Below are 26,325 nucleotides of genomic sequence, written 5' to 3' on the forward strand. Positions count from 1 at the left end.
AATAAAGCTTCTCATGCCTATGTGTTATATTACAATATCTTGTTTATTACAGTATTAAGTCTCATTCTAGACTCCAATTCAATTCAATTCAACAAATGTTTATTAAGCACTTATATGGTGCCAGATCCTATGCTTGGCACTGTGGCTACAGAAATCAGTAAGACACAATGATGCCCGTCAAGAGCTCTGAGTATAGCTGGGGACACAGACAAGCAAACAAGAACCTCTCCAGGCCAGGCAACAGGGTAGAGTATGCACATGCTTCTCTGAGGGATTCAGCACACTAATGTCCCTGCGTGCTTCCTCCAGGGGTTTAACAGTACCTGGCACAAAGTAGGAGCCACAAAATGGCACCTGAACAAGCAATGGATGTTTTAAATATAAAAACAGAAGTATTCAAAAGGTGCCAAAGGAATAACTATCTTTTTCGGGGCAAGGCTGATTAGGAAGGCCTCCTGAAGCAGGTAACATCTGAGCTGGGTTCTGAAAACTGAATAAAAGTTTACAGGTGGCAAAGGTCAGGAAAGGGATTTCTGGGAGTGAAGACAGCATGTGAAAAGGCAGTGAGCTGTGTTAGGAGAATTATAAGTAGGTATTGCTGGATCATAAAGTGTGAGGGAGATAGAGATAGAGGGTTGTGTTAGATGAGATGAGTGAGGTAACTAGGGACTATGTTATTATGGATCTTGCAAGCCATGCTAAGTCAGAAGCTAGGGGAGAGAGATTTGACCATAATTGGAGCTTTATTAAAATTTTAAAGATATAATTTACTTAAGACTCTAGCAAGGTAAAAAGAAATGCAAATCAATTTTAGAAGTAATTGCATTTGAATGAAAAATAGTTCGGCCTTAGACATACTGATATAATGACCTTAAAATGCTATTACTGCAAGGAGGAGAAGCAGCATAATCTGCCCCCACCCCCAGGCCCTCTCTCCCGCCAACTCCTACCTGAGCTGAGCTTTAAGTTCAGTAAACCTGGGCCGCCTGCTGGGGTCATAGGCCCAGCATTTCGTCATAAGGCTGTAGAGGGTAGGAGGACAATTTGGAGGCATTGGTAATCTTTCCCCATTTTCAATTCGACCGATTACATCATTGTTCTTCACTCCTTGAAAAGGCTTCACACCATGCATCAGTATCTCCCACATACACACACCTGTCAAGTGGGAATGAAAACACAACAGTGAGCTCAGTATGAAAAGTGTAACTCCCAGGTTCCAAGAAAATCATTTTTCTAGGCACTAGAGTACCAGCTGGGAGGTAATGGGCAAGTTATCTACCAAAGCAGCATTATATTCACTCTAGTATAAAATAAGAATAACCTAATGATTTAATATGATGTAAATAATGAAATGTTAAATTATTATCAAGGAAAATGCTATAATTTTTCTCAGTTTATTTCTCTAGAAAAACACTAGTAGAAAATTGCCCACTAGCTACAGTGGTACTTCGTGGCTTAATGAACTAGTTCAGGAAACGCTGAATTTTAATCTGCCCCACTTCAGTCTCACCTGTTTATAATTAGAGCAGCTGACCTGAGGTCCAATAAAGAAAATACTAGTGTAAGTCTTATGCTTTTGGAAAACTAAGATTCCTTAAAAAGTTTCCCTTAACAAGGTTGGCCTCTTCTTATCTAGAGTGCATAAAGGCGTCATTATCTGGTTGATTCATGGACTGGTCACTGTTTTCCCCCAGGAAAGATGTGAACTTCTTTGGGCTTCAAGTCATCTTGTCTATAAATGCCACAGTGTGACCGCAAAAAGTTTACTTGCATTCTACCCTTGGGAAATCCAATACTTTCTCAGTATCTTCTGAACAATCCTTAAAAATTCACCTTTAGGATGGGATAAAGAAAATGTAGTACATACATGCCATGTAATACTATGCAGACATAAAAGAATGAAACCATGGCCTTTGCAGCACCACAGAAACAACTGAAAGTCATGTATCCGAAGTGAATTAATACAGAAACAGAAAGCCAAACACTGCATGTTCTCACTTATAAGAGGGAGCTAAACACTGGATACATATGGACATGAAGATGGAAACAACAGACACCGGGGAATAAAAGAGCAGGGGGGGAACGAGGTGGGTAATGGTTGAAAAACTACCCATTGGGTACTATGTTCACTATTTGGGTGATAGGTTCCACTGAAGCCCAAACCTTAGGACTGTGCAACATATCCATGTAACAAACCTGCACATGGACCCTCTGAATCTAAAATTTTTAAAAAAAATTAAAAATTCACCTTTAAAACAAACAAGAAACCTAAAACTGGCAATGAACATACAATGCCAATGGAAAGCAAATGGAGAGAACTGGTGGTGTAAAGGGCGGATGTTTTCTCCTAGTGCCTTATCATCACTGCTCTGCACTTGGTTATTCTGGGCTTCTTGCTACCTGTGGAACACACCAAAAACATCCCTTTACCTTCCTCACAAGCTCTCTTCTTTATAGGTACATTTGTAATGTAGTTCTTTATAATGCTTTTCCACTGGGAAAAGTTTCTGTCATTTCAAATCTACTTCTATCACAAAACAATGTACAACTGATGCCTTGAAGAAAGGAACTGTGAGTTTATTTTTGCATCTTTAGAACCTAGAGTGAAATCTGCCTCAAAGGAAGCAAGGCATATTACCATCTTGATGTGAATTAGATTCTGAACTTAGCCAAGAATCCAAGAATTTCAATGTAAAGAGTACCTAACAAACATAATGCCTTAGTACTGCTTTTCTCACAAGAAGTTACAACAATATCATCAGTAGTAGCAACACTGGGTATCACTTCTGGAGAACTTAATGTGTTCCTGGCACACTTCTTAGACATTTTACAAATACATATATTTTTGAGACAAAGTCTCCATCACAGCTCACTGCAGCCTCCACTTTCCAGGTTCAAGTGATGCTCCCACCTCAGCCTCCTGAGTAGCTGAAACTATCGGCACACGCAACCCAAACCAGCTAATTTTTTTATTTTTTGTAGAGATGGGGTCTTGCTATGTTGCCTAGGCTGGTCTTGAACTCCTGGGTTAAAAGTGATCCTTCCTCCTTGGCCTCCCAAAGTACTAGAATTACAGGCATGAGCCACCACGCCCAGCCTCATATCTTACCTTTAATCCTCACAATAACCTTATGTTTCTTTAAATACTGCATTATATCACATTTGACAAAAATCACATCCACTGATTATAGGAAACATCATTAGTTTATATGACCAAAAAAGGGAGAATAATGTTGAAAACTAAAGTGTGATACAATTCTTTCTTCCCTCTTAGAATTTTTATTTTATTCTTACCAAAAGAGCTCTTTCAAAGTCATTCAGACACTACAGTAACAATATTAACAAAACAAAGTCCACATGAGTGAAAGCAAGTATAATTACATTAAAAAATGCCTCCAATTACTACCGACTGTAAAATGCCACTGATTTTAAGATACACTCCAGTTCTAGAAATGTTAACATGTAAAAAAACAGGCATCTTAGAAGTTTTGAAACATGAAATTTCTCTGAAAAGGTAAGTTACTTGCTCTGTGGATTACACAGCTAATAATCAAGGCCTTGGGATTTGAACCACATCAATTGGACTTCAGAGCTTTTTCTAATCATGTCATGCCATATCCTGTTCTATTTGAAAGTTCCTTCCTTCACCTAGTTATCTATTGGGACATTAAATGATGATTAAGAGTCAACAGTAAGTAAACAGAAGAAAAAAACATAAGAACACATACTTGATCAGTTATTTTTATTTATAAGAGGAAAAAAGTACATAATCTTAACAGGTCATCTCCTCCAAAGTAGTTTTTAATTTAGCAGAGATAACATGTCCACAAGTCTATTCACAGAATCAACATGAGTGTTATGACAAAGAGAGAAAGTGTAGGAAATGTACAGAAAGGAAGAGGAAGGCTTCAAGGACATTTAAGGTGGACCTTGAGGGTTAGGTAGGATTTCAACTGGAAGAAGAAGGTATAAGGATAAGGCATTCTGGGTAGAAGGAATAACACCAAGAAAAATGAAGAGTGGGGTCGAGGGAAGAGCCATTCATGTTAAAAATAGTGAGTAATTTTAAAATTTGGATAAAGTATTTTAAATAAGTAGCAAAGAATAAATGAGAGCCACACTTTTACACCAGCTAGAAGGAATTTCAATAACCACAGAGCAGGAGAATGATGACCTTACAGCAGGTGAGGAAGAACAAATGAGATTATCAAAAAAGCAGAAGCTACAGAAAACAAAGGATCAAATTTCCAAGTCTTGAGATAGGTTAGGAAGGAGCTTGGACCCCAGAATAAAGAGACAAGGTAGAATTTTAGATACTCAGGGTTGGAGGGGTCAGGTGTTTACTGTTTAATGTCATTCATATGAAAAGAATGAATTAGACGGCTAAGGGAGAGAGAGAAAAGAAAGAAGGAAATGAGCAAAATATCCCCCTGGGAGGAAAGAAGAGACAGCAAAGGGGAACAGAAAGGAAGAGTGATGGAAGGAGCTGGGCAATCAGAACTGTGGACCCTTATGGAAGCTGTGCCCAGAAGCTGATGCACAGTAGATGCCAGGCTATTTATTGTCAAATTAATCAAAAGAAGTCTGATGAGGAGATGATCAGGTTAGGGAAGGCAAATCAACCTACATATTTCAAAGAGAGATTTTTTTTTGTATAACATATGAAATATAATTTTTAAATAATAGAAAACTTTTAAGAATACTCACCAAACATCCATACGTCACTAGCTGAGGTAAAACGTCGAAAATTGATTGACTCTGGAGCCATCCATTTAATAGGCAATTTTCCTTTGGAAGCTAGAAGATTAATTTTAGAAAATAAATTTTCCTTGTTATCTGCTTAAGAATCTAACAGAGCAAGCTGAGATTTTCAGTATCAAAGGAAAAAGCTTTAACTATTTGACCCCTTGAATCTTCCATTTCTTTGGGAGAACTACTTTTCATTTCCTTTATGTTTTGAGGTCACTTAGGGGTGAGGAATGGTTAGATGGTAGATAAATAAAATACTAATGTCCTTTTCTCTATAGAGAGGCAAAGAATAGGGAGGGAGAGCAAACCCCAGTTTACCAGGGGTTTAGGTGCAGGTATTAGGTGCAACTCCATTATGTAAGATTCCACAATTTACAGAAGAGATACTTATCTGTAGCTTAGAATGCTTGCTATACACATATCCTGCTAATAATAAATAATATATAGTCGATCCTCACTGGTGGTAGTTAATGTTATATAAAGTTGTTGCAAACACAGAACCACTGCTCTCAGGAGAAATATGTACACATATATTCGTATCTCACATAGATTACAATCTTAACTCATCAAACAACTCATTCTGGTAGGTTATATTTCCTTTAGAAAAGGACGCTCAGATGTGTTAAGTGACTTGCCCAAGACTGCCCCACTAACAGGTACCAGAGTTGGGATTCAAACCTCTCCAAGCACCAGAGCCTGAGCTGCTGGCTCTGCCCTGTGCCATTCCCTCCCAGCCCTGACCCTGTCTTCCCACCTCTGGCTGCGACAGAAGGGAGAGACTGCGGCCTTGCTGAACCTCAGCTGCATATTTCGGTATTAGGGAATACTCAATTTTTTTGTTGCTCTGTGCATGTCCTCAAATGACTATGAAAGCACCTTGAGTATTGATTTTGGGAATTACAAACATATGTTAGCCACTAGGTGAATGCACCAACGCAGACTCCACAAATAATCAGGCATGTGAGGAGCAGGAAGGGGCAATGGGTTGAGAATGACTTCTCTAGGGAAGCCTGAAATCAGCTCCCTTTTCAGACCTAAACGTTTTCTTTGTGCCACAAAGGCAAGTCACTCAAAACCTTAGTAAACATTTCCTCAACTGCTGAGTTCTCAAGATGAACAATCCCGAGTCCTTTTCTTCAAAGAATTCTCATTCTAAAAGGCAGACAGAAGTATACTCAAATTTGGTACGAGGTGTAACAGAGATAGTGAATGCATGCCAAGTGTCCTGAAAGTGGAGACGAAACAGTGACTGAAAGGATGACCAGGGAAGGCTGCAGGGAGAGGAGTAAGAGCAGAAGGGGTTGGTTAAGGGAGCAGGGCACAGGAATACCACTCTGATTCAGAAAAGCATGGAGCATGAGCAGCTGGGCTCTGCCAGCATGTCAAGGGTCTGGACTTTCCTCTGTAAGCAATGAGTTGCCTCTGAAGACTATTAGAATTCCTAGAAAGAGGAGTATTTTGAAGAATCTCTATTTGGAGTTTGCACTTATTTCTATAGCCTAATGGAATGTATACTTATTAACCTTTCTGAGAAAATATTTGTGTGAATTTGTCAACTGCCTGTTCAAAATGCTGTTCGAATGATACGAAAATCTGGACATCATACTACTTGGAATTTAGCTCTTTATTGGAATTCTAGGACTTGGGACAGTTAAGATCAAAGCTGGATATAAAATGTATTTAAAAATAGTGAAAAGCTGACTTTGTCTTTTTTAAGTTAAATGACTAAATAACTATAATGAATAAACAACTGATCTTCTTTTCATATATCAAAGGATCATTTAAAAACAGTGACAGGTAGCTGGGCACAATGGCTCATGCCTGTAATCCCAGCACTTTGGGAGGCCAAGGTGGGAAGATCACTTGAGCCCATGAGTTCAAGACTAACCTAGGCAACAAAGTGAGACCATATCTCTACAAAAAAATAAAAAAATTGGCTGGGCATGGTGGCATGTGCCTGTGGTCCCAACTACTCAGGAGAATGACTTGAGCCCAGGAGGTTGAGGCTGCAGTGACTTGTGCTCATGCCACTGCACTCCAGCCTGGGTGACTGAACAAGACCCTGTCATAAAAAAATTTTAATTTAAAAAATTAATTTAAAAAATTAGGCCGGGTGCAGTGGCTCACGTCTGTAATTCCAGCACTTTGGGAGGCCAAGGTGGGCGGATCACGAGGTCAGGAGATCAAGACCATCCTAGCTAACACGGTGAACCCCCATCTCTACTAAAAATACAAAAAATTAGCCAGGTGTGGTGGTGGGCGTCTGTAGTCCCAGCTACTCGGGAGGCTGAGGCAGAAGAATGGCGTGAACCCAGGAGGTGGAGCTTGCAGTGAGCCCAGCCAGCGCCACTGCACTCCAGACTGGGCGACAGAGCGAGATTCTGTCTCAAAATAAAATAAAAATTTAAAATGAATTTTAAAAATCAAAGTGACAGGCAATAATATACAGACGATATATGGAAAGAAAATAGTTATGAGATTAAAATAAGAGACTAGCTTTGCATGTAAAAATCTGGGTTCATTTTGTTGCAATATAAAAATCAAATACCCTAAGAAACTGGCCTTTGTAAAATGGTAGTCATAATTAGCAGTATTAATAGCACAATATGGATTTATCTAAACCTTAAAGTTCTAGGAATATGAAAACATTATTCAGAAAAATATTATTTCAGTAATAATTTGAAGAACCAATTCAATGTGATTCCAAGATTGGCAAAATTAAAGACAACTGACATAAGCTAGATTTCAGTTAAAAAAACTAATGGAGGCTGGGCCTGATGGTTCATGCCTGTAATCCCAGCACTTTGTGAGGTGGAGGCAGGAGAATAGTTTCAGCCCAGGAGTTTGATCAAAGACCAGCCTAGGCAACATGGCAAAACCCCATCTCTACAAAAAATTAGCCAGGCATGGTGACGCATGCCTGCAGTACCAGCAATTTGGGAGGCTAAGGTGGGTGGGCTTCTTGAGCTCAGGAGGTCAAAGCTGTAGTGAGCAATGTTTGCGCCATCGCACTCCAGCCTGAGTAACAATGCGAGACCCTGTCTCAAAACAAGCAAACAAACAAAAATCCCACCAAACTAATGGATCCAAGGTGCTGAAGTTTGCAGCCTGCGTATCTTTAAGTCAGATCCCCTTCACTGAGGCAATCGATACAACCAGCTGCATCTGGTGTAAGATGATGGCGTGTCTACTGATTGAAAGACATTTGAGCTGATTTGAATTTCTGGCTATTACAGATACAACTGCAATGAACATTTGAGTATGGTTTTGTGTACAAATTTTCATTTCTTCAGAAGAAATGTCCAGACATGCAATTCCTGGGTCATATAATACTTGTATGCTTAATTTTTAAAGAATTTGCCAAACTCTCTTCCAGAATGCCTCTACCATTTTACATTCCCAGCAGCAATTTAGTTTCTCTGCATCTTCGCCAGCATATTCTTTAACAACTGACAGGTATGTACTGTAATCTCATTGTGTTCTGAATTTGCATTTTCCTAATGGACACAGATGTGGAACATCTACATCTTCACATGCTTATGTGCAATCCATATATCCTCTTCACTAAAATGTCCCTTCCTATTTTTTTGCCAATTTCTAAGTGCATTCTTTGTGTCATTTTTTTACTACGTTTTAAGAGTTCCTTTTATATTCTAGATAATAGTTTTGTCAGATATGTGGCTGGCACACATCTTCTCCTACTCTGCAGCTCCTCTTTTCATCCTTTTAACGGGGTCTTTGGCAGAACAAAAATTTATAATTTTTATGAGGTTCAGTTTATCAACTTTTTCCTTTTATGAATCCTTGTTTCTGGTGTCAAGTCTAAGGATCCCTGGCCTAGGCCTAGATGCCAAATATTTACTCTTATGTTTTTTTCTAAAAGTTTAATATTTTGTAATTGAGTCCATAATCCACTCTGAGTTAATCTGAAATGGGATTCAGAGGTTTAAATTGAGGTATATTTTTTGCCTAAGGATGTCCAACTGCTCCAGCACCATTACTGAGACGACTGTTGCTTCCTCCATTTAGTTAACTTTATATCTCTGTCAAAGATCAGGTGAACGTATTAGAACATACTGTTTTTAGAAATACATTAAAGATTCCAAGCCTATTTCTTAGGTACTGCCCTGATTTCTTACCTTTGTAGTAAGTACTATCTTCCATATATCGGGATAATCCAAAGTCTCCTAATTTTACACAATCATTTGAGGACACCAGAACATTCCGAGCAGCAATGTCCCTGATAAAGAATTTCAGACAGTAAGACTTAAAATAAGAAAAACAAACCTATAAGCTCGTAGATAAAGACATACCAATAGGCACTTTGAAAGACAGCTTATATACAATGCAAGCAGATTATATGATATTATAGGATATATACAATAATCTCATATATACCCACACACAAAATTTATTTCATATATATTCTTTTTGCCAGATATTTACCCATTAATAAATGATTATTTTGAATGATGGCAAAGTATATTCTAAAATAATGAAAATCCTTATTACTGTTCATAAAACCATATTACCAATTGCATTAACTGATAGACAGTGATATATAACTGGGGCCTATAACACTGCCATTCCTGAAGGGATATCATTAGATAAAAGTTGCCTTCTGAAAACTTTTAAATGATTTTGCTGATGGAGTTGATTTTTTCAGAGCCTTAGTTTTTGTTTTTTTTTTTTTTGGATGAAGTTTGTTTTAATGCCGGATAACAAAACACCAATTCTAATATGATACTTGGCAAACAAATTTTAAGGGTCTTTACTTGCATTCAAACAGAGACTCAGGCTATAAACAGAAATTCCACAGAATGCTAACAGATGTCACTCATAAGGCTGTGTTGTCCCAGGAAGTTCCAGGACAATATTCGTTTCAGAGACCACTTCCACATGTTCACTGCTCTGCTGCCAAGTACAGGTTCTCTATAGCGTTTGTGTAAGGAATAAGTGACCTGAAAGTATCACAATGTTTAAACTCCACGTGTGTAAAAATCCTGTAACTGTGTATTAACAAGCCCTGGCATCTCACTCTGACAGGACATAATGCAGCATGACTTGCTATTAATTGTGTACAATAGATTCCAATGATATACAGAATACAATTTTGTAGAATTGGTACAAAATGGTACCAAAGGGATCCCTGGGTCCAAAGACGGTCCAAATAGGTCCCTGTTTCTTGATCACTACTTTTCAGAAGGGAACTTAACAGATTTATGACTGTATCTTACCTGTGTACAAATCTTTTGCTCTCTAGATATGCAAGAGCTGTACTAAGCTGATAGGCATACAGGATCAAAGATGCTAGATCCAAACTGTATTTCCTTACTTGCAAAAACGACCTCAGCTTTTGGAACAATGGCCAAAAGAAAAAAGAAAGAAAGAATTAGTGACAGTGAATTGAAATCAAAAGCAAAAAGGTACATTCAACAATAATGCCGTTTTCAATGCATTTTTAATAATATTAGAATGGCTTCAAGTCTCTTCTAACAAAGCATAATAAGTGAAACATTTAAACTCTGGATTCAGATTATTTTTTACTTGAAATCCTATCATGAAATTAAAATCTTTTTGACTACAGACAAATTTCTTAAAAAATATAGAAAGATATGCTTCAAGGGAATGAATAAAAGCACAGTACAAATTATTGCTAAATAATAATAACTGGAAGAAAAACGATCTAGTTACTATCCAAACAAGGCTAATACAGTCAGTTATCTCCACTTCAAACTTTACTGTAGCTCTGGGAAGATACGAGGATAATGTAATGAGGAGAAAGCAGAGACAAGAAGGAATCTTCTCTCTTATTTCCTTCCCCATGAGGTCCTGGATGCAGAAGAGTCATGTTGGGTATTTATCACACTGCACTTACTTGTTTGTGCTACCACTGACACCATTAATAGAGGTAAATGCTAACATGGCAAAGAAAGGCATACACATTCAATACCTAATTCTAAATAATCGATGAGAGAAATATTTAGCCATATTTTTTGAGCCAGAAGAATTAGCAAACTCTCCAAAAGCAAAAGCAGAAAAATACTGTGAACAAGAAATTATAATCAGCACTCTATTTGATTTGGAAATGTAGGGTGGAGGAGGAAGAGATGTTCAGCTGATGAAATCACACGGTGCTTCCCCCGCCCCCCCTGCCCAGTGTTTGATTCAGCAGGCCTGGGGTGGGGCACAAGAACTTGTTTAATGAGTTTCCAAGTGTTGGTGATGCACTGATTTGTTTCTGTATTCTGGAGAAAGTGAGAGAGCTGTTCACTCGATTACTCACAGTTTTTTTTTAAATTACACTTTAAGTTCTAGGGTACACGTGCACAACATATGTATGTATATACATACTGTTACATATGTATACATGTGCCATGTTGGTGTGCTGCACCCATTAACTCGTCATTTACACTAGGTATATCTCCTAATGCTATCCCTCCCCCCAACCCCACCCAATGACAGGCCCCAGTGTGTGATGCTCCCCACCCTGTGTCCAAGTGTTCTCATTGTTCAATTCCCATCTATGAGTGAGAACATGTGGTGTTTGGTTTTCTGTTCTTGTGATAGTTTGCTGAGAATGATGGTTTCCAGCTGCATCCGTGTCTCTACAAAGGACATGAACTCGTCATTTTTTAGGGTTGCATAGTATTCCATGGCATATATGTGCCACATTTTCTTAATCCAGTCTGCCATTGATGGACATTTGGGTTGGTTCCAAGTCTTTGCTATTGTGAATAGTGCCACAATAAACATACGTGTGCATGTGTCTTTATAGCAGCATGATTTATAATCCTTTGGGTGTATACCCAGTAATGGGATGGCTGGGTCAAATGCTATTTCTAGTTCTAGATCCTTGAGGAATCGCCACACTGTCTTCCACGATGGTCGAACTAGTTTACAGTTCCACCAACAGTGCAAAAGTGTTCCTATTTCTCCACATCCTCTCCAGCACCTGTTGTTTCCTGACTTTTTAATGATCGCCATTTTAACTGGTATGAGATGGTATCTCACTGTGGTTTTGATCTGCATTTCTCTGATGGTGAGTGATGATGAGCATTTTTTCATGTGTCTGTTGGCTGCATAAATGTCTTCTTTTGAGAAGTGTCTGTTCATATCCTTTGTCCACTTTTTGATGGGGTTTTTTTTCTTGTAAATTTGTTTGAGTTCTTTGTAGGTTCTGGATATTAGCCCTTTGTCAGATGAGTAGATTGCAAAAATGTTCTCCCATTCTGTAGGATGCCTGCACTCTGATGGTAGTTTCTTCTGCTGTGCAGAAGCTCTTTAGTTTAATTAGATCCCATTTGTCTATTTTGGCTTTTGTTGCTGTTGCTTTTGGTGTTTTAGACATGAAGTCCTTGCCCATGCCTATGTCCTGAATGGTATTGCCTAGGTTTTCTTCTAGGGTTTTTATGATTTTAGGTCTAACATTTAAATCTCTAATCCATCTTGAATTAATTTTCGTATAAGGTATAAGGAAGGGATCCAGTTTTAGCTTTCTACATATGGCTAGCTAGTTTTCCCAGCACCATTTATTAAAAGTGAATCCTTTGCCCATTTCTTGTTTTTGTCAGGTTTGTCAAAGATCAGATGGTTGTAGATGTGTGGTGTTATTTTTGAGGGCTCTGTTCTGTTCCATTGGTCTTTATCTCTGTTTTGGTACCAGTACCATGCTGTTTTGGTTACTGTAGCCTTGTAGTATAGTTTGAAGTCAGGTAGCATGATGCCTCCAGCTTTCTTTTGGCTTAGGATTGTCTTGCCAGTGCGGGCTCTTTTTTGCTTCCATATGAACTTTAAAGCAGTTTTTTCCAATTCTATGAAGAAAGTCATTGGTAGCTTAATGGGGATGGCATTGAATCTATAAATTACCTTGGGTAGTATGGCCATTTTCACGATACTGATTCTTCCTATCCATAAGCATGGAATGTTCTTCCATTTGTTTGTTTCCTCTTTTATTTCACTGAGCAGTGGTTTGTAGTTCTCCTTGAAGAGGTCCTTCACATCCCTTGTAAGTTGGATTCCTACGTATTTTATTCTATTTGAAGCAACTGTGAATGGGAGTTCACTCATGATTTGGTTCTCTGTTATTGGTGTATAAGAATGCTTGTAATTTTGGCACATTGATTTTGTATTCTGAGACTTTGCTGAAGTTGCTTATCAGCTTAAGGATTTTTGGGCTGAGACGATGGGGTTTTCTAAATATACAATCATATCATCATTTTTAAAAGAGTACGGCTGGGTGCGGTGGCTCACATCTGTAATCCCAGCACTTTCGGAGGCCAAGGCAGGAGGATCACTGGAGGTCAGGGGTTCGAGACCAGCCTGGCCAACATGGTGAAACCCTGTCTCCACTAAAAATACAAAAGTTAGCTGGGCATGGTGGCACATGCCTGTAGTCCCAGATACTCAGGAGGCTAAGGCAAGAGAAGTGCTTGAACCTGGGAGGCGGAGGTTTTAATGGGCCAAGATCATGCCATTGCACTCCAGCCCGGGTGACAGAGCCAGACTCTGTCTCAAAATAAAAGAAAAAAAAGAAAAAAGAAATGGTGATTTAAATGAGTTGGTTTAAAAGGTATTACCAGCCAGGTAATCCCAACACTTTGTGAGGCCAAGGCAGGAGAATCACTTGAGCCTAGGAGCTCAAGACCAGCCTAGGCAACATAGTGAAACCCCATCTCTATAAATAATTAAAAAATTAGCCGGGCATGGTGGCATGCACCTGTAGTCCCAGCAACTCAGGAAGTTGAGGGGGGAGGATTGCTTGAGCCCAGGAGGTCAAGGCTGCAGTGAGCTGTGATTATGCTACTACACTCCAGCCTGGGCAACAGAAGGAGAACTTGTCTCTCAAAGAAAAGATGCTACAAAGTGAATTCCCAAAAAGATTAAGGAAATGTTTAGATTTACCTAAATTTAGCATTAATTTACCCAAACTCCATTAAGATTGCTTCATCCTCAGATCAATGGGCTAGTTTTGTAGGCAATGGCACCAGAGAGGAAACAAAATAAAACAAAAACATTTGGCCATCTGCTGCTACCAGTCCTGATAAAGTACTTGGCTGGGAAAGATATTGCTGCCAGTACTGCATAAGGGGATGCTTTGGGAATTTAATGATGAAGATATTTATACCCACATTCTTGGAACCAAAACCTAATGACATACATCCTGTCAGGCTTCTGAGCCCAAGCTAAGCCATCATGTCCCCAGTGACCTGCACATATACATCCAGATGGCCTGAAGCAACTGAAGATCCACAAAAGAAGTGAAAATAGCCTTAACTGATGACATTCCACCATTGTGATTTGTTTCTTCCCCACCCTAACTGATCAATGTACTTTGTAATCTCCTCCACCCTTAAAAAGGTTCTTCAAAATCTCCCCCACCCTTAAGAAGGTTCTTTGTAATTCTCCCCACCCTTGAGAATATACTTTGTGAGATCCACCCCCGGTCCCCAAAACATTGCTCTTAACTCCACCACCTATCCCAAAACCTGTAAGAACTAATGATAATCCCACCACTCTTTGCTGACTCTCTTTTTGGACTCAGCCCGCCTGCACCCAGGTGAAATAAACAGCCTTGTTGCTCACACAAAGCCTGTTTGGTGGTCTCTTCACACGTACATGTGAGACATTTGGTGCCGAAACCCAGGACAGCGGGACTCCTTCGGGAGACCAGTCCCCTGTCCTCACCCTCACTCCGTGAAAAGATCCACCTACAACCTCGGGTCCTCTGACCAACCAGCCCAAGGAACACTTCACTGATTTTAAACTGGGGAAAGCGGCCTCTTTTTACTCTCTTCTCCAACCTCTCTCACTATCCCTCAACCTCTTTCTCCTTTCAATCTTGGTGCTACCCTTCAATATCTCCCTTCTCTGAATTTCAATTCCTTTCATTTTCTGGTAGAGAGAAAGAAGACACATTTTATCTGTGGGCCCAAAAGTCCGGTGCCGATCACGAACTCGAGAAGGCACCCTTCCCTTGGTGTTTAATCATTGCGGGGATGCCTCTCTGATTATTCACTCACGTTCCATTGGTGTCTGATCTCCGTGGGGACGTTTGCCTTGGTCATTCACCCACATTCCCTTGGTGGCAAGTCAATTGCGGGGACCCCTGCTTTGGCTGCTCACCCACGTTGCAGCCCAGGGCTGCTCCCCACCCCTTCTCTCCGTGTCTCTACCCTTCTCTTTAAACTTGCCTCCTTCACTATGGGCAACCTTCTACCTTCCAGTCCCCCTTCTTCTCCCTTAACCTGTGTTCTCAAGAACTTAAAACCTTTTCAACTCTTGCCTGACCTAAAATCTAGTGTCTTATTTTCTTCTGCAACACCGCTTGGCCCCAGTACGAACTCAACAATTGTTATAAGTGGCCAGAAAATGGCACTTTTGATTTCTCCATCCCACGAGACCTAGATAACTTTTATCAAAAAATGGCAAATGGTCTGAGGTTCCTGACGTCCAGGCATTCTTTTACACTTTGGTCCCTCCCTAGTCTCTGCTCCCAATGCGACTTGTCCCAAATCTTTTTTCTCTCCTGTCTGTTCCTTTAGTCTCCACCCCAAGCTCTGAGTCCTATGAATCCTTTTCTACAGACTCATCTGACCTCTCCCCTCCTCCCCAGGCTGCTCCTCACCAGGCCAAGCCAGGCCCCAATTCTTCCTCAGCCTCTGCTCTCCCACCCTATAATCCTTCTATCACCTCCCCTCCTCACACCTGGTCCGGTTTACAGTTTCGTTCCGTGACTAGCCCTCCCCCACCTGCCCAACAATTTCCTCTTACAGAGGTGGCTGGAGCTGAAGGCACAGTTAGGGTACATGTGCTTTTCTATCGGACCTTTCCCTAATCAGCCAGTGTTTAGGCTCTTTCTCATCAGACCCCACTAAATATATACAGGAAATCCGATATCTAACTCTGTCCTACAATTTAACCTGGAGTGACTTAAATGTCATCCTAACTTCTACCCTCTCCCCAGATGAATGGGAAAGAGTTTTCTTCTCTAGCCAAATCTCACGCTGATAACCACTGACTTCATGAGCCAGACCTGCAGGAAGGCATTAGAACTATCTAATGGAACTATCAGGTCAATTCCCCAGGTATAGCTAGGTGAGATTATATGTTTTCCTGCCTACTTGAAGGGCTTAAAAAGGCAGCTTATAAAGCTGTTAATTATGACAAACTTAAAGAAACTATCCAAGGTAAAGAACCCAGCCCAGTTCATGGCCCGTTTAGCAGCAAGTCTTAGACGTTTCACTGCCCTAGACCCAGAGGGGCTAGAAGGCCACCTTATTCTTAATATGTATTTTATCACCCAGTGAACTCCCAACATTAGAAAAAGCTCCAAAACTTAAATTCTGGCCCTCAAACCCCACAACAGGACTTAATTAACCTCACCTTCAAGGTGTACAATAATAGAGAAAAGTTGCAATTACTTGCCTCTGCTGTGAGAGAAACCCCAGCCGTATCTCCAGCACACAAAAACTTCAAAACGCCTAAGCCACAGCAGTCAGGCGTTCCTTCAGGACTTCCTCCCCCAGGATCTTGCAAGTGCCGGAAATCTGGCCTCTGGGCCAAGGAATGCCCGCAGCCCGGGATTCCTCCTAAGCTGTGTCCCATCTGTGCGGGACGCCACTGGAGATTGGACTGTCCAACTGGCCCAAGGCTCTGTCTCCTTCTAAGATCTTCTCGCCTTAGTGGCTGAAGACTGACGCTTCCTGATAGCCTCAGAAGCCTCCTGGACCATCACTGACACGGAGCTTCTTCGGATAACTCTCACAGTGGGAGGTAAATCCGTCCCCTTCTTAATCAGTACAGAGGCTACCTACTCCACATTACCCTCTTTTCAAGGGTCTGTTTCCTTTGCCTCCATAACTGTTGTGGATACTAATGCCCAGGCTTCTAAACCCCTTAAAACTCCCCAACTCTGGTGCCAACTTGGACGATATTCTTTTATGCACGCCTTTTTAGTTATCCCCACCTGCCCAGCTCCCTTATTAGGTCGAGACATTTTTACTAAATTATCTGCTTCCCTGACTATTATTCCTGGGCTATAGACACACCTCGATGCCGCCTTTTGCCCCAGTTCAAAGCCTCCTTCACATCCTCTCCTTGTATCTTCCCACCTTAAACCACAAGTATAGGACGCCTCTACTCCCTCCTTGGCGACGGATCATGTACCCCTTACCATCCCATTAAAATCTAATCACCCTTACCCCACTCAATGCCAATATCCCATTCCACAGCAAGATTTAAAAGGATTAAAGCCTGTTATCACTCGCCTGTTACAGCACAGCCTTTTAAAGCCTGTAAACTTTCCTTATAATTCCCCCATTTTACCTGTCCAAAAACCAGACAAGCCTTACAGGTTAGTTCAGGATCTGCACCTTATCAAAAAAATTGTCTTGCCTATCCACCCTGTGGTGACAAAACCATATACTCTCCTATCCTCAATACCTCCCTCCACAACCCCTCCACAACCCAGTATTCTGTTCTGGATCTCAAACATGCTTTCTTTACTATTCCTTGCACTATTCTTTACTATTCTTTACTATTCCTTCATCCCAGCCTCTCTTTGCTTTCACTTGGACTGACCCTGACACCCATCAGGTTCAGCAAATTACCTGGGCTGTACTGCTGCAAGGCTTCAAGGACAGCCCCCAATACTTCAGTCAAGACCAAATTTCTTCCTCATCCATTACCTATCTCAACATAATTCTGCATGAAAATACACGTGTTCTCCCTGCTGATTGTGTCCGGCTAATCTCCCAAACCCCAACCCCTTCTAAAAACAACTACTCCTTTCCTTCCTGGGCACGGTAGGATACTTTTGCCTTTAGATACCTGCTTTTGCCATCCTAACAAAACCATTATATAAACTCACAAAACCAAACCTAGCTGACCCCACAGATCCTAAATCCTTTTGCTACTCCTCTTTCTGTTCCTTAAAAACAGCCCTAGAAGCTGCCCGCACACTAGCTCTCCCTAACTCATCCCAACCCTTTTCATTACACACAGCCAAAGTGCAGGGCTGTGTGGTCGGAGTTCTTACACAAGAGACAGGACCGCGCCCTGTAGGCTTTCTGTCTAAACGACTTGACCTTACTGTTTTAGCCTAGCCCTCATGTCTGTGTGTGGTGGCTGCTGCTGCCCTAATACTTTTAGAGGCCCTCAAAATCACAAACTATGCTCAACTCACTCTCTACAGTTCTTATAACCTGCAAAATCTATTTTCTTCCTCCCACCTGACACATATACTTTCTGCTCTCCAGCTCCTTCAGCTGTATTCACTCTTTGTTGAGTCTCCCACAGTTACCACTGTTTCTGGCCCGGACTTCAATCCAGCCTCCCACATTATTCCTGATACCACACCTGACCCCCACGACTGTATCTCTCTGATCCACCTGACATTCACTCCATTTCCTTCTTTCCTGTTCCTCCTTCTTTCCTGATCACACTTGGTTTATTTATGGCAGTTCCACCAGGCCTAATTGCCACATACCAGCAAAGGCAGGCTATGCTATAGTATCTTCCACATCTATCATTGAAATTACCTCTTTGCCCCACTCCACTACCTCTCAGCCCCGCTCCACTACCTCTCAGCAAGCTGAACTCATTGTCTTAACTTGAGCCCTCACTCTTGCAAAGGAATTACACGTCAATATTTATACTGACTCTAAACGTGTCTTCCATATCCTGCACCACCATGCTGTTATATGGGCTGAAAGAGGTTTCCTCACTACACAAGGGTCCTCCATCATTAATGCCTCTTTAATAAAAACTCTTCTCAAGGCCGCTTTACTTCCAAAGGAAGCTGGAGTCTTACACTGCAAGGGCCATCAAAAGGCATCAGATCCCATCGCTCAGGGCAACGCTTATGCTGATAAGGTAGCTAAAAAAGCAGCTGCATTCCAACTCCTATCCCTTACAGCAGTTTTTCTCCTCATCTGGTCACTCCCACCTACTCCACCACTGAAACTTCCACCTATCAATCTCATCCCACACAAGGCAAATGGTTCTTGGATCAAGGAAAATATCTCCTTCCAGCCTCACAGGCCCATTCTATTCTGTTGTCATTTCATAAGCTCTTCCATGTAGGTTATAAGCCGCTAGCCCATCTCTTAGCACCTCTCAATTCCTTGCAATCGTGGAAACTTATCCTCAAGGAAATCACTTCTCAGTGTTCCATCTGCTATTCTACTACCACCCCTCAGGGATTTTTCATGCCCCCTCCCTTTCCTACACACCAAGCTTGGGGATTTGCCCCTGCCCAGGACTGGCAAATTGACTTTACTCACATGCCCTGAGTCAGGAAACTAAAATACCTCTTGGTCTGGGTAGACACTTTCACTGGATAGGTAGAGGCCTTTCCCACAGGGTCTGAGAAGGCCACTGCGGTCATTTCCTCCCTTCTGACAGACATAATTCCTCGGTTTGGCCTTCCCACCTCAGTTTCTCAGGCTCTTGGTATTTAGTGGCTCCTGGTTTTACCTCAAATCACCACCCTTAAGTCTCTCTTGAAGTGGACAGAAAGAAGATCTTCAGTGGCAAGGGACCCTCCAATACTCCCACCCTGATGAAGTTCTATTCTTTACTTTTATACTCACTCTTATTCTCATTCCTATTCTTATGCCACTCTCTACCTCTCCCTAGTTACCTCCAACATACTATTAATCTCACCCACTCTCCTCACTGCCTCCAATCCTTCTCTAGCAAAGAATTGTTGGCTATGCGTTTCCCTTTCTTCCTGTTTTTACAGTCATCCCCACTCTACAGGCCGACTGGGCTACCTCTCCCGTCTCCCTGCACCTCAGAACCTCCTTTAAAAGTCCTCATCTTTACCCGCCTGAGGAACTTCTTTACTTTCTAGACAGTTTTGGTGAGAACTCCCCAGACATTTCACACCAACAAGCTGCCACACTTCTCTGCATCTACCTATGGCACCTTTCTCCTTATGTCAATTCCACGCCCCCCATATTTGGACCCCTAACCACACAAACAACTATCCCCGTTGCCACTCCTTTATGCATCTCCCGACAACAGCCTCCTGGAATCCCTTTAGGCAACCTTCCACTGTCCAAATGTTCCTTTTTATCTCCAGAACCCAGCCACACACATTACCAAACAGATGGGAGCGTTCCAACTTTGCATTACAGATAAGCCCTCTATCATTACTGACAAACTCAAAAACACTGGCAGTCACTATTGTTTAGGAAGACACTTACCCTGCATCTCACTCCATCCTTGGTTACCCTCCCCCTGCTCGTCTGAATCTCCTCCTAGCCCCTCCTCTTGCTTGCTTATCCCCAGCCCCATGAATGGCAGTGAAAGGTTACTTGTAGACACTATGCGCTTTCTTGTACACCATGAGAACTGAACCCCTCCCTCTACACAGTTGCACCATCAGTCCCCATTACAACCTCTAACGGCTGCTGCCCTTGCTGGAGCTCTAGGATTTTGAGTGCAGGACTCCTCTGTCAGGACACCCTCTCACCGTTTCACTTTACATTTCCAGTTCTGCCTGGCACAAGGTCTCTTCTCTTTATGTGGCTCTTCCACCTACATGTGCCTACCTGCCAACTGGACAGGCACATGTACTTTAGTCTTCCTTACCCCAAAATCCAGTTTGCAGAAGGGAACGAACAATTGCCTGTCCCCTCGTGATATCAACACAACAAAAAAGAGTCATCCCACTAATCCCTTTACTTGTGGGTCTAGGACTTTCTGCCTCCACTATTGCACTCGGAACTGGAATAGCAGGCATCTCAACCGCTGCCACAACATTCCACAGCCCCTCTAATGACTTCTCTGCTAGCGTTACAGATATCTCACAAACTTTGTTCTTCAAGCCCAGGTTGACTCTTTAGCTGCAGTTGTCCTCCAGAACCGCTGAGGCCTTGATTTACTCACTGCTGAAAAAGGAGGACTTTGTAAAATGAAGAGTGTTATTTTTACCTAAATCAATTTGGCCTTGCATATGACAACATAGAAAAACTCAAGGATAGAGCCCAAAAACTCGCCAATCAAGCAAACAATAACGTTGAACTCCCTTGGACACTCTCTAATTGGATGTCCTGGGTGCTCCGAATTCTTAGTCCTTTAATACCTATTTTTCTCCTTCTTTTATTCGGACCTTGTGTCTTTCGTTTAGTTTCTCAATTCATACAAAACCTCATCGAGGCCATCACCAATAATTCTACACGACAAACGCTCCTTCTAACAACCCCACAATGTCACCCCTTACCCCAAAATCTTTCTTCAGTTGAATCTCTCCCACTGTAGGTTCCCACGCTGCCCCTAATTCCACTCGAAGCAGCCCTGAGAAACATCGCCCATTATCTCTCCATACCACCCCCAAAAATTTTCACCGCCCCAACACTTTACCACTGTTCTATTTTCTTATTAATATATGAAAACAGGAATGTCAGGCCTCTGAGCCCAAGCTAAGCCATCATATCCCCAGTGACCTGCACATATATATCCAGATGGCCTGAAGCAACTGAAGATCCACAAAAGAAGTGAAAATAGCCTTAACTGATGACATTCCACCATTGTGATTTGTTTCTTCCCCACCCTAACTGATCAATGTACTTTGTAATCTCCTCCACCCTTAAGAAGGTTCTTTAAAATCTCCACCACCCTTAAGAAGGTTCTTTGTAATTCTCCCCACCCTTGAGAATGTACTTTGTGAGATCCACCCCCGGTCCCCAAAACATTGCTCTTAACTCCACCACCTATCCCCAAACCTGTAAGAACTAATGATAATCCCACCACCCTTTGCTGACTCTCTTTTTGGACTCAGCCCGCCTGCACCCAGGTGAAATAAACAGCCTTGTTGCTCACACAAAGCCTGTTTGGTGGTCTCTTCACACACACACGAGACACATCCTAAATCAGAACTCTCCTGAAAATCCAAGATATAAACTGTTTATATTTCCCTTTCTTAAGCAAAAGATATCAAACACTGAGTCCAGAAGGTAAGGTTTGGGGATCACAGTACCTCTCCAAGTGTGCACAGCTCCATGATTATCCAGACAGGATTCTCTGTGATGACTCCAATCAGCTTCACAATATGAGGATGGTCAAACTGACGCATTGTTACTAGGGAAAAAAGTTCTCCATAGTTATTCTTTTTTTTTTTAGATGGAGTCTCGCTCTGTCATCAGGCTGGAGTGCAGTGGCTCAATCTTGGCTCATTGCAACCTCTGCCTCCTGGGTTCAAGTGATTCTCCTGCCTCAGCCTCCTGAGTAGCTGGGACTACAGGCGCCCGCTACCATGCCCAGCTAATTTTTTGTATTTTTAGTAGAGATGGGGTTTCACCATGTTGGCCAGGATGGTCTCGATCTCTTGACCTCGTGATCCACCCACCTTGGCCTCCCAAAGTGCTGTGATTACAGGCATGAGCCACCGCGCCCGGCCTAGTTATACTTCTGAAAACTCTTTTCAGCTTTCCTGAATACTAATTCAATTAATACATAAGGCTGGCAATAGGGGAACTTTAAACTCAACTCCACAGGTCAGTTCAGCTCACAAATGGGCATAAATTGGCACAAAAAGGTATGTCCTACTATTGAGGTGTAAGATAACCACTGTTAAGAAAAACCCTTCTTTCCTTCTGCATATATGGCAGGGGGGAAGAAGAAGAATGAAGGAAGGGGAGGAGGAGGATGAGGAGGGGGAGGAGGAGGAGGAAGAGGAGGGGGAGAGGAGGAGGAGGAGGAATAGGAGGGGGAAGAGGAGGAATAGGAGGGGGAAGAGGAGGAATAGGAGGGGGAAGAGGAGGAGGAGGGGGAGGAGGAGGAGGAAGAGGAATAGGAGGGGGAAGAGGAGGAGGAGGAGGGGGAAGAGGAGAAGGAGGAAGAGGAGGGGGAAGAGGAGGAGGAAGAAGAAGAGGAGGAAGAGGGGGAAGAGGAGAAGGGGGAAGAGAAGGAGGAAGAGGAGGGGGAAAGGGAGGTGGAAGAGGTGGAGGAGGAAGAGGAGGGGGAAGAGGAGGAGGAGGAAGGGGAGGGGGAGGAAGAGAAGGGGAGGGGAAGAGAAGGAAGGGAAGGAGAAGGGAGGGAAGGAGGAGGAAGGGGAGGAGAAGGAAGGAGAAGAGAAAGAAGAGGGAAAGAAGGAAGGGGAGGAAGAGGAAAGGGAGGAAAAGGAAGGGGAGGAAAAGGAAGGGGAGGAGAAAGAAGGGGAGAAGAAGGAAGGGGAGAAGGAGGAAGGGGAGAAAGAGGAAGGGGAGGAGGATGATGGGGAGGAAGGAAGGAGGAGGAGGAAGAGGAGGAGAAGAAAGAAGAAGAGGACCATTTCTTTTTTCCTATGGACAGATCTGACCTTGGGCTAGATTCCTAGGTTTTCCTCTAGAAATCTGATAAGTAGGAGTGTGTAATTCATTTAGTAAGCAACCATCTTTACAGTAAAAATCACTCTTGACTGGTAAATTGCTGGGGGAGGAAGTGAAATGGGACTAAAAATACCTGGTGGAAAGCTGTAGCTAGAAGCTGCCCTGAGTGTGGAGACTATGGTAACTGGGTGTGTTCCTTGCAAGATCCTGGAAGCACAACCCATGGGGCACTCACGAAAGATTTCTATCTTGGACATAAATTGTTCCTGCATCCACCACTGTGGTCTTGTCCTCTTAAATTTAAATGGTTGCTTTCAGGGCCCTAAAAAAGATTTTCCGCTGGGCATGGTGGCTCACGCCTGTAATCCCAGCACTTTGGCAGGCCAAGGTGGGCGGATCACCTGAGGTCAGGAGTTTGAGACCGGCCTGGCCAACATGGTGAAACCCCATTTTTACTAAAAATACAAAATTAGCTGGGTGTGGTGGTGTGCGCCTGTAGCCCCAGCTACTCAGGAGGCTGAGGCAGGAGACTCACTTGAGCCTGGGAGGTAGATATTGCAGTGAGCCGGGATTGTGCCACTGCATTCCATCCAGCCTGGGCGATAGACTGAGACTCCGTCTTAAAAAAAAAAAAAAAGTTTCCAGGACAGCCGTGAGGACTTTCACATGAGAGAAATGCCAGCTGCTGCCTTTCTGGCATACTTTGTTTATGTAGTACTCTCAGGAGTGTCTGATGCCAAATGTGGCCTATGGCAGTAACATGAGTTTGACTGCCTAATTGAGCCAAGATGACCAAGAGGGCACTGCATAGAGACATACACATCTGTGTGTGGACATGTATGTTAAGGTGTATGCATTTATAATTTCTAATGTCAGGGCTAAGGTTACTTGCACAGTATCCTAGGATTAGTAAGACAGGACAGAATTCACAGAACTACAGGATCTCAAAACTGGAAGTGATTTTGAAGGTGACGTGGTCCAGTGGGTCCAAAAACACCTGATTTCACGACTATAAAAATGGGGAAAAATAATTCTGATGCCAAGCAAGGAAATTAGAATAACAGAAGTAATTTTAAAAATATGATCAACATGTAATATTGCCAACATGTTACAGAGCAGCTGGTATTGATCATTGTGAGGAATGATCAATTTGAAATGGGCAAAGACTTTGAAATGGGCAAAACAATATTAGTGGGTGTTCTATCTAGCTCACTTATGTGTTTTACAAGTTTTCCCTCATATTCCAAGAACAGGACCTGGCAGTTTTTTTCAACAAACACCACCAACAAAAACCCATATAATGTAAACACCCAGCATATAATCCAAAACATATAATTAAATCTCACCTTGACACATTCAGTTCATTGCTTATACCGTGATATTTCTGGATAAACATTCAGGCACCCAGCATATTTACTACAACTCTACTTTCAATTTAATATAAGTAACTATTTAACATTTGGTTTTACATTATTCTCACATATAATTATCAAGCCTTTCATATTTCCTCAGAAGTAATTATTAGAAATACAAACCAGCACAAGGCTAAGAGAGTCTTGTGGCCACTAGGAAACTCTATCCAAACTGAACTAAAAATCAACACATAGAATAGTTTACCTTATTATATACCAATCTGGGGCAGAAAGCTAAGGCCCAGGGGCTGCCATCTGCTTTTGTAAATAAAGTTTTACTGGAACATATTCTTGTTCATTCTTTTCTGTCCTGTCTATGGATGTACAATGACAGAGCTGAATACTTGGGACAGAGGCTGCATGATCTGCAGAACCTAAAATATGTACTACATGGCCCTTTAAAGAAAAAATTTAACTATTCCTGATCGAGGCCATATTTTATCTCTTATACATAGCCTGGTAAAGCCCTACAGAAGTTTAGATACAGTGCATCTATCATATTTCCCTGAAATAACTGCTGAGTAACCCTCTCGAAGACAAAAACATTAGCCCGACTTGATTACTCCTATAAAACGATGTAACTGATTTTTGTAATGACAATTCCAAAGTCCTACAAAATCACAACACAGTAATTGTTCAGAATTTTAGGAAGAGATAACCAATTTTTAAAATTTGCATTTTTGAAAATATAAAATGCACAAGAATACCAGCAAAGGTAAGGCAGACATGGTGTTGGGTGATGATGACTGATATGGTCTGTTTTCTTGGCCTAGGTGCTATGTAGAAATGAACTAGTCAAGACAGAAGTCACTGGCCAGGCCTTCTCTTGTATCTTAAGTCAAAGATTCAGGAATAGGATTAAGGATGTACTGAGACTTAATTAATGTAGTCACCACATGGCTTACTCTATGAATTACAATTTATTGGACTGTTAGGTGGTAAATATTTACAACAGAAAGCAGAAGGCATTCATTTGATGCACACATAATGAAGGACACCAGAATGACAAACATCTACCAGGTGTTCTCTAGGTGTCAAGCACTGTACAGGGCACTGAGTATGGAGTGGTGAGCAAAACAAACATGGTCTTTGTCCCCAGGGAGCTTAAGGCCTTAGAGGACGAGAGGAAGAGACAGACAATAATCATTTGTAAACAATGTAGCTTTAATTAGGAATCATTAGGAAGAAAAATATCGTAGTCTTGTGTGACAAAAAATACTAAGGGAAGACTTTAAATATGGTGGTCAGAAAAAGGTTCTCTATTGGAGGTAATGTTTAAGCTGGGGCCTGAAGCATGACAAGAGGCAAACCACAGGAAAGGAGGAAGAGGAAAATCACCGCTTGAGGGCAGTTAAGGAAGAGGTTGATGTGTACAAGATCCTTGCTCTTGAAGAGCTTACATTTGGGAAAGAAGACCTATTCATGCAGAGCTCACTCAAGCTAGCTTCTTCAGAGGAGGCACAAACCAAGAGTCAGAGGAATGGAGGTGGAGAAAATTATTTTTAAGGGCTGGGCACAGTGGCTCATGCCTGTAATCCCAGCTCCCTGGGAGGCTGATGCAGGCAGAGCCTAGAACTTTAGAACATCCTGGGAAACAGCAAAAACCCATCTCTCCAAAAAAAAAAAAAAAAAAAAAAAATTAGCTGGATATGGTGGCGTGCATCTGTAGTGCCAGGTATCTGCAGCCCTGAGATGAGAGGATCCCTTGAGTCCAGAAGGTGACACAGCGAGACCCGAGAGAGACCCTGCCTCAAAAAAAAAAGTTAACTGTTTCTAGCTAAAGTTACCTGGGAAGCCATCAGAAGAGTCCTTTGCTGAGGTCTCTTCTTGCATGAAGTTTTCTCTTG

General features: G+C 42.0%; 1 protein-coding gene and 1 long non-coding RNA gene across 49 annotated transcripts in view; both read right to left on the reverse strand.

The window, feature by feature from the left end:
* PTK2 (protein tyrosine kinase 2) overlaps positions 1 to 26,325 on the reverse strand; it is a 357,319-nt gene that overhangs the window by 75,194 nt on the left and 255,800 nt on the right. For all 48 annotated transcript variants that reach the window (XR_013397442.1, XR_013397443.1, XM_077944113.1 and 45 more), the window contains 5 exons: positions 21,737 to 21,837; positions 9,987 to 10,102; positions 8,889 to 8,989; positions 4,708 to 4,797; positions 951 to 1,155 (listed from right to left, as the gene is read on the reverse strand). Coding sequence is in view for 46 of the 48 variants with exons in the window: in XM_077944113.1 (XP_077800239.1) it covers positions 951 to 1,155; positions 4,708 to 4,797; positions 8,889 to 8,989; positions 9,987 to 10,102; positions 21,737 to 21,837 (613 nt within the window). In the remaining 2 variants the exon portion in view is untranslated. The remainder of the gene's footprint in view (positions 1 to 950; positions 1,156 to 4,707; positions 4,798 to 8,888; positions 8,990 to 9,986; positions 10,103 to 21,736; positions 21,838 to 26,325) is intronic.
* LOC144330863 (uncharacterized) lies at positions 12,068 to 15,835 on the reverse strand. The gene is made up of 2 exons (XR_013397453.1): positions 13,376 to 15,835; positions 12,068 to 13,045 (listed from the first exon to the last, which is right to left on the reverse strand). It is a non-coding gene; the product is annotated as an uncharacterized LOC144330863 (long non-coding RNA).

Source organism: Macaca mulatta, chromosome 8, assembly GCF_049350105.2.
Source record: "Macaca mulatta isolate MMU2019108-1 chromosome 8, T2T-MMU8v2.0, whole genome shotgun sequence".
NCBI classification, from domain to species: domain Eukaryota; kingdom Metazoa; phylum Chordata; class Mammalia; order Primates; family Cercopithecidae; genus Macaca; species Macaca mulatta.